This window comes from Rhopilema esculentum, chromosome 8 (assembly GCF_057945365.1).
Source record: "Rhopilema esculentum isolate cy_ngs chromosome 8, ASM5794536v1, whole genome shotgun sequence".
NCBI classification, from domain to species: domain Eukaryota; kingdom Metazoa; phylum Cnidaria; class Scyphozoa; order Rhizostomeae; family Rhizostomatidae; genus Rhopilema; species Rhopilema esculentum.
In genome coordinates this window covers 730851-746942 of record NC_142822.1, presented here as the reverse complement: position 1 = coordinate 746942, position 16092 = coordinate 730851, and the positions used below count along the sequence as shown (strand labels likewise).

Here is a 16092-nt window from a genome sequence, read left to right as displayed (position 1 = left end):
ATGTTTCTTTCTTTGTCCCCTGTAAAATTTAAGGTGGGACCATAGAGATATGGTGGAACATTGCATTTCTTTTATGACCGTTCAGATAATGGGACAACTAGAAGGAAATGCATAAGATAACAACTATTAAACATGACTGAAAGGACAAATAAAGCGTTAGTGACCACTACAGCTTTAGCTGCAGCTGCTGGTTGCATTGCAACTTGGAAACTTTACAGCGAATGGCAAAAAATACGGAATGCGAAGGAACGAAATTTGACAGATCTCGCGCGTGAAATAAACGCAGATGATCTTGCTATTCTTGCTCGGTCAGAGAATTATGCTTTGAAAAATTGTGCAAAGCAAGTACTCAGTGATCGCATGGTATCAAAGAAAAATCTGAAATATCTACTTGAGCAATGCACGTCAGAGAATCAGACCCGTCAGATGAAAGCCGTGAGCGTACTGTGTACGATTTGTAAAACGCGGGAATTCAAGCCCATCGTCATGAAGAACAATGTACTGGCTACTTTGCTCAAATGCGTAAAAATGATTTCAAATGATTTTCAAGTGGCAAAGTTAGCAGAGAATTGCTACGCAGATTATGAGGTTGAGCAAACATTGAAGTTCTCGATTGTTACAATTCTTGATCTAGTTTCTGAATCGGACTCAAATCTAACTGTGTTCTTTAAAACATGTAAAGAACTGGTTGCTTTTTTGTTGGAACTTATCTCAGATCCATCAGATAATATAACAACGGATATTCGAAGATTGTCTATCTTGATTTTGCAACAAATGATGCAGCATGAACAAATGAGATGCAACCTTATAAGCTATGGAATTATACACCGTACAACTCTATGTTTCCTCAGAACAATTGGTGATGCTTGGATCTCAAGAAATTGTTTACAAATATTGGTGATGCATATTAACCTTTTTGAAGATTATGTTACTGAAGAGTTTCTTCAAGAAATGGCCCAGCTGGGGATCATACCTGTGTTGGTTGGATGTCTTAAATCAGATGATCCTGATTTGATTTACTGGAGTACAGCATTGTTGCATGAGTTTTTGCTGAAAGATCTTCACAGAGGTAGTAGATTTGACTCAAAGTTACTAAAAGTTACTACAAGTTACTAAACCTACTTTTTAGGAGGTTTAGGTAACTATAATTGAGAGTGAAAATCTTGTTTAAAATGCTTTATTTTTAGGATACAAGCTACCTCTTGTTTATAATAATGATCTAACTAATGATGGTTTAACTTTCCTAAGGGCAGAAATAAATTCCTATCACCTTTAAAATCAGGCACCTTTTTATCTAAGTTTTTATTTTTTATGTTAGGTGTTATCTCAAAGATTCCAAACCTCGTCAAAACATTGTATAATATACTTGTCAGCAGTGAGTCAAGTTTACAGAGACTTGTTTTAAGAATTTATTGTTTCCTGAGCATCAATGATGACAATTTCAAGAAAAAGTTGCTGAAGTTTAAGCCACTTTTGAAGAGATTGTCAGTCTGCCTGGCTTCTGGAAACACTGACCTTTTATACTGGTCAATGTTGTTGGTTCATGATCTGGCTATGACAGGTAATAAACAAATTTAACTAGCTTTTTGTTATTTTCTTATCTTATTTTAGTAAACAAGCGTGAATCCTGCCTGAATTCTGACTAATGCAAAGGTTGTCTGAAAGAGAAGCCATGCCTTTTTGTGTTGGAAATGCCCAAATTTTTCTGAATAAAATCAGTTTCACTGATATTCAATAGGGGATTCCAAAAAGGTATTCCAAGGAAACGACTCCAGGGCCACCCACATTCCGAATGCAGTGGTCATACCACAGCACTACAGAATAGACACTTCAAAGTCGCCTGACTTAGCTATATGTTCCTTAGCAGTTGTGAAGGGGTGATCTCAATTTCCATTTCATTGGTTGCAGCAAACAGTTGCATAGGTTCACTGTAAACAATTGCAAGGTGTAAACTCCGATCCCTATTGGCTGGCTGTACCGCTGCCAAGGCAAGCTCAAGTTCTGGTTCGATAAATCAAATCTCACCTATGCTCGCCCCAAAGATTGCAGAGGTGAAGTACACTCTGATTGGCTTAAAAGAGATGTTTGCATAGGTCATGCAAGTGGTGATTGGCTCTCGAGGAACAAACAAGTTTCTGGATTCAGAAAATATGGAGCAGATAAATGCCTAAAATTGCCACTTGACTTTTCTGTGTAGAGGCCAAAAGATGGTCAGCAAAATATATGCCCTGCTGTCATCTGCATGTTGTTGGTATCAACAGGGGGAGGATCTAGGACAGACGTTGCTAACGAATTTGCCAAAGAAAATATTGATTGAACTTTTTGATAGTTTCCATTTTATTTTGTTGTTGTAAAAATCTGACTTATGCTTCTGCATAGGCCGCTGTAGTCTGGATCTGCCTCTGAGTATATATCAAGATAGCAAGAGCAACCAGGTGATACATTTGAAAACAGATGCCCCCCTTTGCTAGATATTACCACCTCAAAACTCATTTTGGCACACATTGCTTCTAATTGTTTTGAAAGACTCATTACATGAGAATGATTCTTAGGAAGCTGTTTTCAAGCTTTTCAAAAATCTCAAAACATACTTTAAGATACACCTGCATTGATAAAGCATGGCCACTTGAGGCATAGTCAATGAAGCCTTGGCTGCTCAAGACATGTGATCAGTTGAAGCTACCTTTGTGTCCCCTACCCTCCTTGATACAGACTGAGGACTGCCCAGTAAAACTTTTACTCAATAATAACTTCAGCGAAAGTGAGCTTTGTTCTTAGCAAGTTTGTAGATTATATTGCTCAATATGATATGTATAGAGACTTTTTCAGGAAAGCAAGCTGCTTTGAAAATGATCCAAGCAAATGAAGATTTGCTCAAGTCAACTATACTGTTGACTCAAGATACACTAGAGGGACCCTGTGACATCAAACTTGTGGCTGAAACTCTTGGTTTCTTTTGCTCTTGTGGTAAGTAGTTTTTGCCTACTATTATGCTCTAAATTGTCCAGTTGTAAACACCAAAACACATGCACAGCTCTGCCTATACGGCATCAAACACTTTATGGCAGACTGGTAAACAGTTATTTTTATCATGTTCCATTTCATGTTGTCAATAGCTTTTTGGTTCATGTTAGTGTATTTAATAAATTTCTATGTTTAAAAAATATATTTTTGATAGCATACACATCCCATTTCTCTTTCAAGATGAAAAGATTTTATTTGCCTATTTTTCTAAGATGATTTATATACAGCATTGATGCAAGGGGAAGTTTCTTTCAGCTGATATTTTGAAAGCTAAAAAGTTTACAATATCCTTTTAAACTTAATGTTTTAAATCAAGAGAGGAATGTAGTTTAATGCTATCCCTGTTGCTTGTTTATTTCATATACTTTAGATAATTCTGTTTTTTAGAACCCCTGCATAAAATGGCAGTAGAATATGGATGCATAAAAACAGTGCTTGGGCTCTTAAAGTCCGAAAGTACAGAATTGCAGTTTTGGGCTTCGTCATTGCTCCTTAATCTTGCGATGTCTTCTGATGAAGCTAGAGAGAGGATCATAAAGAATGGTGGCATTGGATTGTTATTGGAAATGGCAGTTAAAGAATCAGAGATGCCACAGATAACTGCACAGGCCTCAAAAATTTTAGTCATGTTGGGGTTTACAGGTACTTTGGAATCATGTCAGTTGCTTTTTATAGCCATTCAAAAATAACAATATGAATTTTTCATATCTTTTTTTCACTGTTGTTACCCCTTTGACAGCACCTTGTCAGTGGCAACCATGAGCTATGGGCTCTACCCTGTAGCAGGGGAAGATTTTTGAAAGGACACTATTGCTTCAGAAATGTGGGTTTTCCTGCATTCCTATTATTGATGATTTTATAATTTGATATTTCGGATTCTTTGAACTGAGCGGATTCTTTGAACTGAGAACATTTTTGTAAACAGGCCCTCTCCTATTGCAATTTTTCAGATAGTGATTTTAGAAAACTAGTGAGTAACACCTGACAGAGAATGCTTGATACTCTAAAGATTAAAACTTCATATATTGACTGGAAGGTGAACAGAAATATATGTTACATGGTTTAAAGAGATGAATCCAATTTTTTACCTCTCAGCCATTACTGGAAAAAGACAACTACTTTGTTTCCTTTTTTAATCAATCAAGGAAAGCTAGCTTCTTACCCAAGATGAAGAGTTTGATATCACATAGAATGCATGTCTGAATGCCCAAGGTGTTGAATTTACCACTCTCCTGGTAATATTTTGGCAGTAGAACCTTAAAAAATCATTGCATTCTAGATGCAAGTCTACAACTTAGTCTGAAGGCAGGTATAGACTCAAGTATAAAAATTGATGGCAAAGAGCATAGCCCTGTCAAGCATGGAATAAACATGGTTAAAATCAATTTCTTGGAATATAAAATCAGTAGAGGCAGGGCATTTGACTTGGGGAATTTGACTGATGCTGCCAGTTTGTTGGCAGAGCTAAAGAATCTCAAACACAATGAGCTTTTCATTATGACAACACAAGGTGAAGTCAATTCATTTATGAAAGGTATGCAACATGTTGCTTTCTGTACTTTTTTATATTGATGAAATTTACTGCCATTGAGTAAATTTATATGTTGTGACTCTGCTTAGGCCAGTTTACATTTTTTTTTTCTTAACCATTCCTTCACATTATCACAATCCAGGACAGGCATCCTCTATGCTCCTCATGTATCACTTATCCATTAATTTCAATTTTTCTTTCTCTTTGCCACCCTGTTCATTTCACTCAATACCTTAATGTGCTCAACATTTAGCATGAAACATTAAGCTGCAAGTATCTCTATTTGTCAACAAGTAGTTGGTTTTTCCCAAAAATATTCATTAGAAAAAGTCTGCTACTCTAGTCTTGATTTTTAAGAGGAAAATCTTATTGCAGAGGTTCAAGGAATGAATATCTTAACAGCTTTGGAAGAGTATGGCCTATTTCATGACGAATTTGAGGAAAATGATTGTTGGTGTGTTGTTGCACAGTCAGATAGATGCAACAGTGTGAAGTCTATACTGGCAAATCAGGCAAAAGAGAGTCTTGAACTGACCATATCAATAAATTTGTGTGAGTTGGAACACAATATTTCTATTTGCAGCACATTCTTAAAGACATGTTGAATCATTTTGCAAAATTTAAAAAAAAAATTTTGTTTCTTAATCTTCATTTATTTTTTTGCAGCTTTTTGTAATATTTTCAGCAGTCCTGTGTAATATAATATCAGTATTGTGGCAGTACACAATCTATGCCTTTATTGAAGGTTTTAAACTGTGATTTTTGCTTTATTAAAACACTTTAGGCAATATTTTATAAAGTATTTTTTAACCGCTATGTTTCTTTCACCTTGGACAACTGTTGTAACCTGAAGATATATGTGAATGTAAATAGTACATTTTAAAAGAGACATGAAAAAGTTGCATTTTCTTAGCCAGGCCACTATTTTTTTGCAGCTGATCAAGTAAACACTTTTGTTCAGGAAAGTTTGCTCAAACCCATCTTGAATATCCTTGTAAGTGCACCGGCTTGCAGCAATATAAGCAAAGTTCCAGAGCTAGAGATACTGTCGACTTTGGCACGACACCAGAAGCATCAAACTGGTAAGAATTACCACACGTCGCTAAAAACAGTTTCATTGTAGTTTATCGTATTACATTTGTAACACTAGTTGTTATTCTGGGTATTGAAAAAATTACATCATTATGAAATGGGATATTTTGAAATGTTTGTGTATCCATTTAATTGAGTACAAGAGTTTATTTGAAGTCTGTTAACAGAGGGAAACTTTAGTTAGATATGACATTATGACAACTTCGTGTATTATATTTGGCATTCTTCGAAATTCTATAAACGCTAGTGGACTGTAGTATGAGGTTAAAAATAATAATAATAATAATAATAATAATAATAATAATAATAATAAGATAAATATTTACAGAGGATGGCCTCAGTCACTCGAGGGTGCTTTTCATGAGGATCTTCTATTTAACTAATTGTATCGATTTATTAAAACATTACAAAATTAAAAAAGTTCATCATATTAAGAGTGGATTAAAATCAGTTCACATTGTCCAAAACCTTTGTTTTTGAAAATATTAAAAGTTCCTGCCAACTTAATGTTTGTGTCCAGTTTATTCCAGTCATCAACAAACAGATAGTATGACACGTGCTTCCCCCAATTTGTCCTTACTTTAGATAGATGGTATTGCTCTTTGTTCCTTGTCTGGATGTTATGCAAATCGTGTCCTGTTTTATTGCTGAAAGTGTAACTTATATCGTTTTTTTTCGACTTGTAAATGGTGGCACATCGATGGAACTTTCGTCTGATATCTAGAGATTTCCAGTTCAGTAAATTTAAGGCCTTCGTGCTTGAGTCATTTGGTTTCATGTTCAATACCAGTTTGGCGCATTTGTTATGAAGAACTTGCAGAGTCTTCATCGAACATTGGTTATTTCTATCCCCCCAAACAGTATCTCCATAATCAAACAATGATATTATCATAGTATTTACCAAAATTAAACGTTGTGCCCTAGGGATTAGATGACTGATTCTTTTTAACAAACCTATTCTTTTTTCTATTTTTTGCTGCAATGAAGCAATGTGATCCCCCCATGTCATATTTTCATTTATTATTATACCAAGATATTTATAATATAACTCCATATCTAACTCCAAACCCAACGACTTAGTCACAATAATGGGTTGTTTGACTGACAGAAATGTTTTGATTTTCCTCATCTTGCTTTGCATTTTCAAAACTATAAAGAAGAATGTCTGTTACCTTCACCCGAGGGTATAACCATGCAATGAATGATTGTGTGATTGTAAAAGCTTATGAAGCATTCTGATCATAGAACAATAAACAAGACTTAGATGTAAAGCTGTTTTTACCTGATCGATGTAGAGAATTTCTGATAAAAGCCGCATGCTCCCAAAATTATATTTGTAAGCATTATATAAGTCTTTTTCAAATTGGTATTGAAGTTCCATTTATTTATTTATCCAGTTAAATTTGAGCAGCCCTAAAAACTGCTAATTTCTCCACCATATTTATCTGATTGTTTTTGGATGGTAACATGCTTGTGTTTACTCCTACTAGTCATGCTCTCAACCGCTGGCCTGTTAGACTACATTGCCGAATTGATTTGGTGTTTCGCCTGCATGGGCACTGATCAGTTAGCCGCAAAGCCTCTCATGGTTGCTCACTGCGTAGGAGCAATGAAGATTTCGCACTCGCTTAGCACCAACCCTGACAGCCACAACAGATTCTGCGACAGTCCTTTGTTGGGTGCCATCAAATCCTTCCTTTTTACGAGTTGTGGTGTGCTGCTAGTCTCTTTAAAAGAGGACGCTGAATACTTTGAAAGGGCAAATTTGAGACGCACCCTTTGCTCGCCAGACGAAGATATTTTTGTTAGTGGCAGAGAATCGCAATTAGTTTCAGAGTCCAGCAACAAAAATACAAGGCACTCAGCTGTTTTCAGCGATATTGTTGACGTAATGGGCGAAACAGATTTGTCTCACAATGTAAATCTTGGTGTTTTCCAAACACGGAAACCTGGGCAAACCGAGCGTTATTCGGTTGGTGCAAGTGATGTCTTCGATGAGGGATCAGGGATAATTTCACCTTTCTGTGCGGATCCAAAGACACATGGAGAGGAGATCGAAGCTTTGATTGCTCAGGTGACCTTCGAAAAGACGTTTCGCAAAATCAAAGAAGATGACATTGCAGATGGGGACAAACAACTTATCGATGCATGTGCTATTATAAAAGACGAGACGGTGAGAGCAACATCAAGCAGTAAAAGATGCATAGAAGCTCCACTTAAGGGGGAGGTTAACTCTGGAGTACACTCACTATATTTTCAACTATTTTATTTGCCAACAGAAAAATTATTAAGATGGCACAAAGTAGCAGTAAAGTCCTATCTAGGTGTACTTAAATTACCGCATTATGTCATTATTGGAAACATGTTTGTTTCGTGCCATCTTCAATTTTTGCGGTACCAGAAAAATTGTCTTCAAATATCAAGTATTTGTAAAAGGATAAATAATAACTTTTATGTAAAACACAGACTGCTCATATTTTTAACTGCGAATGTGACTGACGAGAAAATGAGAAGATTCTAGCCATTTTTACAGCGATTACCCTTTTATTTCAAAGCTAGACTCCTGGCGTGCTTATTTCCCCGTTAGATTAATATCTTTTTGCAGGACCAAGTCCAAGAAGACGATGTTGCTGTTGCTGCTTCCTTTCCTGTTAGAGAGGAATTGAATTTCGAGTTTCAAAATGAAGTGAATTACGAAGGGATGAGAAGAAATCCGAACAGGGATTCAAGGCTCAGCGAGAGGAGCCGGAGCTCAAGGCGGAGCGAAAGTGACTTTGGGCGGAGAGCTGATGAGCATGATAATGATAATTTTGACTTCGACGATTTCGAGGAGGAAGATCTACCTCCAATTCCTGATAATGATGATGATGACCTTGGATTGTCTCAAGGCAGAGGATTCTTTGACGTAACAAGGATGGCGTCTGCACAGCGAATGCGCTCTTCTTCGGCTTTCAACCCGAACGATTGGCCCACTACGCGTACTGGCTCTCTCTCCAGAACTCTAAGTGAAGCGGCTCAAAGAGCTAAATCTCCACTGAAAGATATTGCTTCAGACCTGGAGGATTTTGACGAAGCGCTTGTGAATTTGACGAATTATGCCTTGATGACTACTTATTTTGCAATTCATCGTGGAGAACATAAGCAATGTGAAAACATAAGTGATATTTTCCGATTTGTCCATATTCTGTGGTGCATTTTACTAGGTTGCAAGCAGGAAAACAGAATCCAATGGGGAATGGTAGTCGCAGCCACTATAAGCAAGCTGTGCTCAGCTTCACCAAGTGATGGCGAGAATGAAGGTATTGTTTCCTCTTGTTTGTTACTATTGTTGTTATGAAGTGAGGTACCGTCCACAGAAATTCCTTTTCAGATGAAAACGCAATTTTGGTTCGCCGTCTACACAACACGATCAGTCTATGAATCAAATCGTGACTCTTTTAACTGAAATCAACATTCAAGTGCAATGATTTGAAATGCATCGATTCCGTGTAGACGCAAATTTTTCATTTCATTTCTATTGATATGAAAAAACGTATCTATTAAAGCAGGGGCTTAAACTGCTTTCTACTTTTGCTTTTTGTATATAAATTGTACCCAATGCATGTTAAGGTATTTTGATACATCAACATGTTCCATGCAACAGTTTTGATATTTATGACTGTATTGATACCATGAGGCCAAGAGGAACCGATGCTCGCAACCCAAATATTCCTCTGCACAACCACAGAAAATTATGTTCATACTTATTATGAGCTTTCTATCTCAGTTTTTGTGTGAAAGTTAGAAGATTAGCAAAAAATGGTTAAAACACCTAATTGAGAGACATACTGGAGCCCAGAAGTAAAATTTGATGTGCTTTCGATTCAGTAGTTCTTCTACAATTAAGTAGTTCCTCTTAGAGAGGGTTGTTCTACTGCTGATCTACTGTTTGTCATTTCTCTTTTTCTAAGAATAAACAAAAACTGTATTGCTTACTCTTAGCTATCGAATATACGCATGTTGTGAAGCTGGATGTCAGCAATATGACTACGTCAATGTTGATCAGCAATGATTACTTGGAGGTTTACAATGGAAACTGGACTTTCGAGAGCATCACTGCGACAAAACATGTCTCAAAACTTGTTTCTGCGCCTGGTACATTATCAGGCTGGTACTACGAAGTCAGTCTTTTCAGCAAAGGCATAATGCAGATAGGTAAGTAGATACGGCTTTTGAAAGTAGCCAATCCGTATAGTGGTTGATTATGCCATACTTTCCAGGGAGCTTGTTGACTGAAATTTGTCATTGGTCGCCTTGGGTGAGCTGAGGGTGAGCTTCGTTGCAAATATAGCATCCATGGGCACTGGTTTCAGATTCACTTTTTCCCCTCACGAAATCCTTTTACTGATGATGATCATGGAGGCTTTTGAAATCAAGTGAAGTTCATTGGCTCTCTTTGTCCAGTTTTCCATAGGACGAATAAACTGACAATGCAAACAAATACTTGGCGACAAAAACAGATAGCTTTGGGTGGTTGCTCAAAACCTTCACCCTGCTAATTTAAGTGAATATCGGACCGTGGTCATTAATTTTCATTATAGTCTAAGCCTATTCCAATTTTGTATTTCAACTGCTAAAGTCAAACCTTGGACTTTGAAAGCTTCATTTTACGCTCTAGGCTGGACATCTGATCGAACATTGCATGAGCCCGAGAAGGGCCTAGGTGTTGGTGACAACCCGAAGTCCTTTGCATTTGACGGATCAAGGTGTCGAGTATGGCATGGACAAGGACCACACGATGACAGCAAGGAAAACAATTACGGAAAGTGAGTATTTAACATCTGTAGTGGTTAACGATTAAGATGTGTTGCTGACTGTAGAAATACTCTTTTCAAAGATTAGATACTTATGTCACGTTTTTCTCCGATTTTCATAAATTTCTACAAGGATTTTAGTAAGGCATAACAATCACTATCATGTGAAGTTTTCATAACCTTTTGGCGTGGCTAAAAGACAAATGTTCACATGCTCAATCACATGATCACATGCACAAATGTTCACATTCAAATGCTCTTGGATTATTTGTTGGAAAAATGTTCACTGAATGTTGGTTTAGATATGCTAGTTTAGATAGGCAAAGAAAATCTTCTTTTTGCAGTATGTATTTAGGCATCGTGCTAGTCATCCAGTTGCCGAGTTCATATAAATCTGGTAATTTCATACTGATAATTCTGCATCATGGATCATTAACTTGCTAAATTGGAACTATTGTATATTGCATATCTTTAATTGTTATCAAAATTGCTGCTATTTTTAAAAGTCGTTTTAATATCCTTTATAACATATGTTTTGCTCCATTTTTTGTGCCATTCTGAAATTTTCCTGTACAAATGACTTTTGTAGATGTTGGCATTCCTTTTTTAATTATTTTCTTTCCATACTTTCAATGTGTGGTAGAAAATGGTCGATTGGGGATACTGTGTCATGCTTGCTGTCAGTTAATGGAGATGCCTCCTTTTGGCTCAATGGGCAAGATCTTGGCACTGGGCTGAAAAACATTGACATGTCCTTAGACTGGTATCCCGCAGTTTCTCTGTCTTTGGACCAACAGTGCAAAGTGAATTTCGGTGGAGAACATTTTCTGTGAGCAATGCTTTGAATTTTTTAAATTTTTTTTCCTTGAAAAATATGTAGCTATTACGCACTTTCGTGCTGCATCTTTCAACTTTCTTTATATTGTTTTCATAAGCGACAGTTTCCTAGCGAGATGAACGGACAGAGTTCCCTACCCTACTCAAATAATTGTTTATGTACCAAAGCTCGTGATCACTCTCAAACTAAGGTGTTTTTTGCTTCTTACTTTTAACCAGTGCATTTGTTTTTACCGTCATATTTTCAAACAAGATAAATCGAAAATATTTTTGTTGATCAATTGATATCGTGAGAAATTTAGAAAATTTTGCATGTCTCAATCTAGCACAGAGGTATTTCAATTTTTGGTTTCATCTTAGGGTTTTTCGAAAGAAAACATCACAACCGTCACTCGTTTTTCAAAAGAAAAACCTCAAACCTTGTTCAAATGGAAGAAGCATCGGTCAATAACACCTTAATAAGCTTTTAATTATTGCTGTTTTAAGGTACGAGCCCCCGCTTGGCTACAAAAGCATCGAGCAAGCAGCATCCACTGAAATGCAAGCTTTGCACTCACAAACAAAACAAGACGATGTTTTTGACGAATCAAGCCAGGCACACACTTCAGTCGTTTTTACAAAATCCACAGACGTTGCAGATTGGCAACCAAATGTTCCCCAGTCTCCTCCAACTTTGAGCAGAAAAGCAGCTTTGCAAAGGCACAAATCTGATCTTGATTTTTCACCAAAGGATTTGTTGGATTCAAAAGGTTTTTACCAGCATTTTTTCTGATTAAGCCCTGTATGCCGGGGCTGAATATTTTGGCAGCTACTACTTTGCTTGTGTTTATTGTTGTTCGTTCTCGGCACGTTGCGGTGTTTCTTATTTTCTACTTTCTTAACTTACTTTGTGTTCTGTATTTTAAAATGCTTATGGGCTCATAAAGTAAGGTAGCTTGTTTGTTCTTTATTAAATCTCGCAGAGTAAATTCTGATAAAGGTACTGCTACGTCGTTGAAGACAATATGTGAGATGTAAGGAATCCTCAGGTCTATATAACGCCATAGATTGAATACCAAGCTACGAATCTCTATGGGATATTAGGAAGTGCTCTTATGAATTTTTGGAAGGAAACAAACCTAGAGCGGCAATCATGAAAATTGCCAAAATCTTTCAAATTCTTGATTTCTCTTTATGAATAATACAAAAAATGCATTAGGCCCAACATGCTCTATTTAATTTGACTGTACTCATGAAGATTTACTAGGCCATTTATTTAATGTAGCAGGAGTATCTTGCACGGAAAGTTGAAACGCTCCGCAAAGCACAGGTTAATGTAACGCTATCCGCTTGCCACTATACTTCTTGCGTGTGTGCCAGAGAATCATCCTTTAGAAGAGTTAGTACACTCTAATATCTTTTTGTTAAACCAATCTTAATTTTCTACAATAAAAATATTTTTGGTGCTAAATGTTTTTCATTTTGGTAGGCCTGGTGGATGCTTGTGAGGTTCTATACTTTGAAGTGAAATGCTCAGCAAACAAGGAAACAACGACTTTTGATATTGGATACCAGTCAGTAGCAAGGAAGAAAAAGTTTGCGTGTAAAGTGAAGGAAAAAAGACTTTTCATACCAAATGGGGACGAGACTACATATGAGATTATTCATTTTGACGAAATTGTTGGCTGCGGACTGATTTGGCCAATCAAGAAGATTTTCTTTACCATTGATGGTATAGGCACCCAGTTTGCAATTAATCTTGCTGATCGAAAAGGAACTTGGGAAGAAAGTCTAGATGAAATTATTCCATATTTCTCCAAGGAAGGTCTGCATGTTAATTTTGGTCAAGGACTTTTTTGGTCACAAACAATGAACTCGTCGTTCTTCAGGAGAAACTTTTTTCAAATTATGCATGATGCTATTTTAAGGAGAGAGGAAGGAACATGAGGATTTAAAAGGATCACTTCAGACTTATCTAGTTGAGTTTAGTTTAGCTTAACTTTCTGTTTTGTTTTGTTTTGTTTTGTTTTGTTTTGTTTTGTTTTGTTTTGTTTTGTTTTTTTCATTTTTCCTCATACATGTATAGTTTGTAGTTGAAACCTAGGTGAAGTAAAATGATTTAGTAGAGTTGAAAAAACAAGTACTGTTTGCCTACGGTTTGGTTCAGGCCTCAATTTTCATTCGCGCCTCTATATTGGCTTTTAGACTGTTGTCTGGCAGTTTGGAATCTAGCATAGAAGCCTTGAAATCTACAGTATTACTTTGGAATTAACATAACCCACGCAAAGTTTAGTCACCTGTCATGTTTAAATAACCAGGATCGATTACCGTAATTCTTATGCTACAGTTTATAACTTCATAAAGCTGGGTATGAGGGCCTTTTGTAGCATATTTACTATTGGAGAATTCGCACCTAATGCCCAAATTACATTTCTTGGTCTAAGACAATAGACTATTGTACTTTTTTCTTAGAACAAATGACTTCATCCAAGCTTAAATTTGATAGAAAAGGCTATTCTGTGCACAGGAGAAGGAGGCAGAAGCATCATCCCCTTTGCTTCTTACAAAACCGCTCTCTTTTTAGGCAGTACAAAAATCATTAAGCCCTTCAGCCCTCAATCAAGGGAGCTTGTTTATCCCTTTCCAGTACACCAAAGCATTGATATTGTCAAATGAAGGTAATTGATCCACGGAACTATAAGAACATTAATGTGGATGATGAACTGCTAGGAATGGTGAAATAGTGATAAAGTGGTATTCCAAAAAGAATTAACGTGGTGCTTAAAGTCTAAGATACAACAAGCAACCTAAGGCTCCTGAATTCAATTTTCGTCGTCTATTGCAAACTAGTATTTATCATAAATTAACTAGGTTATACTTTTAAAGTTGTCTGTTGAAGAAAGTTTTTTTACGGTTTTAGGAGTACTTCTCTCATCATTCAAACTGTTGCTGAAAGTTCTTCCATTTTCAGCAAAGTTAAAGCCATATTTGTTGCACGAAGCTGGCCGTTCTTTCATTACATTTGAAATTTGTGAATATTTTTTGAAAATATCATTATGTTATATTAAGTATTTTGTTAGTGTAAATATTGAAGAAAGTTTTGCCTAAGTACACTGAATCTCGATTTATTTTTCTGAAAGTTTTTTTCAATTTCATATAAATTTTTAATGCTCGTGTTGGGGTTTGTTTATCGCAGTAAATTGAAGCATGCTTTTACTACAGCACCTGCATGCAACATATACATCAATTGTTCAAAATACCTGATCACCCGATGCCTCTTTTAATGATTAAATTTCACAAATGCTGCTGAACTTACATTTACCAAAAAATAATCCTTTTTTCTTTCGTGTTGCGTGCTCAGAATGTGTGTGCCCGAACTGTGTAGCAAAGAGCAAGTGTTCGTGTGTGTATTTCTTCGTTATTTTTGCTCCCTTGTTTTCATCATTGCTCGACATTCTCTATACACATTGTCTCTATACCTAAAGTTGATAGTTACGGTTTTAAAGAAACATGTGCAGACAAGCCACTGGAAGCAAACCTTTCTAAGTTACACTCATTTTCAAATAGAGATTATTTTATAAATATATGATAATATATAAGCAAACATTTCGGTATCTCCCGATTTGTGTAACAAAGTTAGTTTTCAGCACGCACATATTTCATGAGGCTCACAAGTTTCTCAACGTATTTTAGAATATCTTCAGCTTAATAGAAAGAATATTCAAATGTCAAGAATGCAGGAATGAATTTGTATAGTGGAAAGGCACATGAACTAAATTGCATTTTGACCACGCCCTTTCTTCAACGAGGAGGTGATTGAAAGTTCCTATTTCTCCATTTCTGGCCTCTTCTGTATTTATTTGCTTAATGATAAGAGACAACAGCGTCGAGTCTCCTAAAACCACCAAGCAATAGTAACAATGTTACACAAAATTGTTTCTTTTTCAAATAACAGACAACGGCCTTTCCACAAATATAAACGGAAATTTTAATAGTCAAAGGGAATTTTTGTAATTTCTGAATTCCCAGGTTTATTTTGGCATTTCAATATAAAGGCTTGCTCTCCTTTTTTTTAAGAATACACTTTATAAGAACACACAGGCTTGATTTGCCAAAAAATAATAACAACGCAATAACATTTCCAGCATCAGACCAAAAAATAAGAATATAAACACAACTTGTCTTTTAAAAAGTTACTCTTATTTGAGCAAAGAGAACAGATGGTCGACCATGCTACACAAAATGTCATGCAAACATTTTATTTAGTGGCCTTAGAATATATATAATGGAGTCGAAGAAAATAAATGCCGAAACAAAATGATATTAAGAACAAACAAGAGTCAAATTATTAAGAAAATAATCACCCTAAACCTCGTCAAAGTTACATTGTTCTTATCAAAATGGAGCGTATTTCTACTATTGAAAAAATCATTTTCGTTAAACCAATCAAAGGGACTCAACTGTACACGTGTTTAAAAAGAGGAAATATTGAAATACATTGAACTACAAAGTCCAAATTCAAAAAGTTATGTCATTAGGTGAAAAAATGCGGTTAGGGATGGTTAACCACAAGCCACACAAGCAATAACTATGATGAACGCATTTATTATTGAGCAAACTAAAAGGTACAATTGATATTTAAGTTTTCCTGTGAAACAGGCTATGACAAGGAGCAGCCATTCTTCGGACTGAAAGCTATGAGAGCATATGCCATAATTCGGGACTCTTCCTTTGCAATGAATGTATTTTTGACGAAAGAAAGCAGTACAAAAATATCTAAAGAAAACTTCTTTAACTAGGGGTAGCTGACATGTTTTTAACTGTTGTCCAGATCAC

General features: G+C 36.1%; 1 protein-coding gene across 2 annotated transcripts; it reads left to right on the top strand.

Moving 5' to 3' along the window:
* The first annotated feature begins 26 nt into the window (after positions 1–26).
* Positions 27–14367, top strand: LOC135694528 (uncharacterized). 2 transcript variants are annotated; one of them, XM_065213308.2, is made up of 14 exons: positions 27–1069; positions 1319–1561; positions 2830–2967; positions 3412–3666; positions 4304–4558; positions 4931–5107; positions 5491–5637; positions 7138–7820; positions 8253–8946; positions 9629–9841; positions 10305–10452; positions 11084–11269; positions 11764–12026; positions 12746–14367. In XM_065213308.2, exons 1-14 carry the CDS (start codon positions 133–135, stop codon positions 13201–13203), a joined length of 4797 nt encoding a protein of 1598 aa, XP_065069380.2. In that variant the 5' UTR covers positions 27–132; the 3' UTR covers positions 13204–14367. The 2 variants fall into 2 exon arrangements, with proteins under 2 accessions (XP_065069380.2, XP_065069381.2); XM_065213309.2 differs by lacking the exon at positions 12746–14367 and having other exon boundaries at positions 11638–11774.
* Positions 14368–16092: the final 1725 nt, after the last annotated feature.

Excerpts from the sequence above, each read along its gene's own strand:
- LOC135694528 (XM_065213308.2), top strand. The coding sequence starts at position 133 with ATGACTGAAAGGACAAATAAAGCGTTAGTGACCACTACAGCTTTAGCT. Across the intron at positions 7,821-8,252 it reads CTATTATAAAAGACGAGACG|GACCAAGTCCAAGAAGACGA; the intron begins GTGAGAGCAACA and ends ATCTTTTTGCAG. Across the intron at positions 8,947-9,628 it reads AAGTGATGGCGAGAATGAAG|CTATCGAATATACGCATGTT; the intron begins GTATTGTTTCCT and ends GCTTACTCTTAG.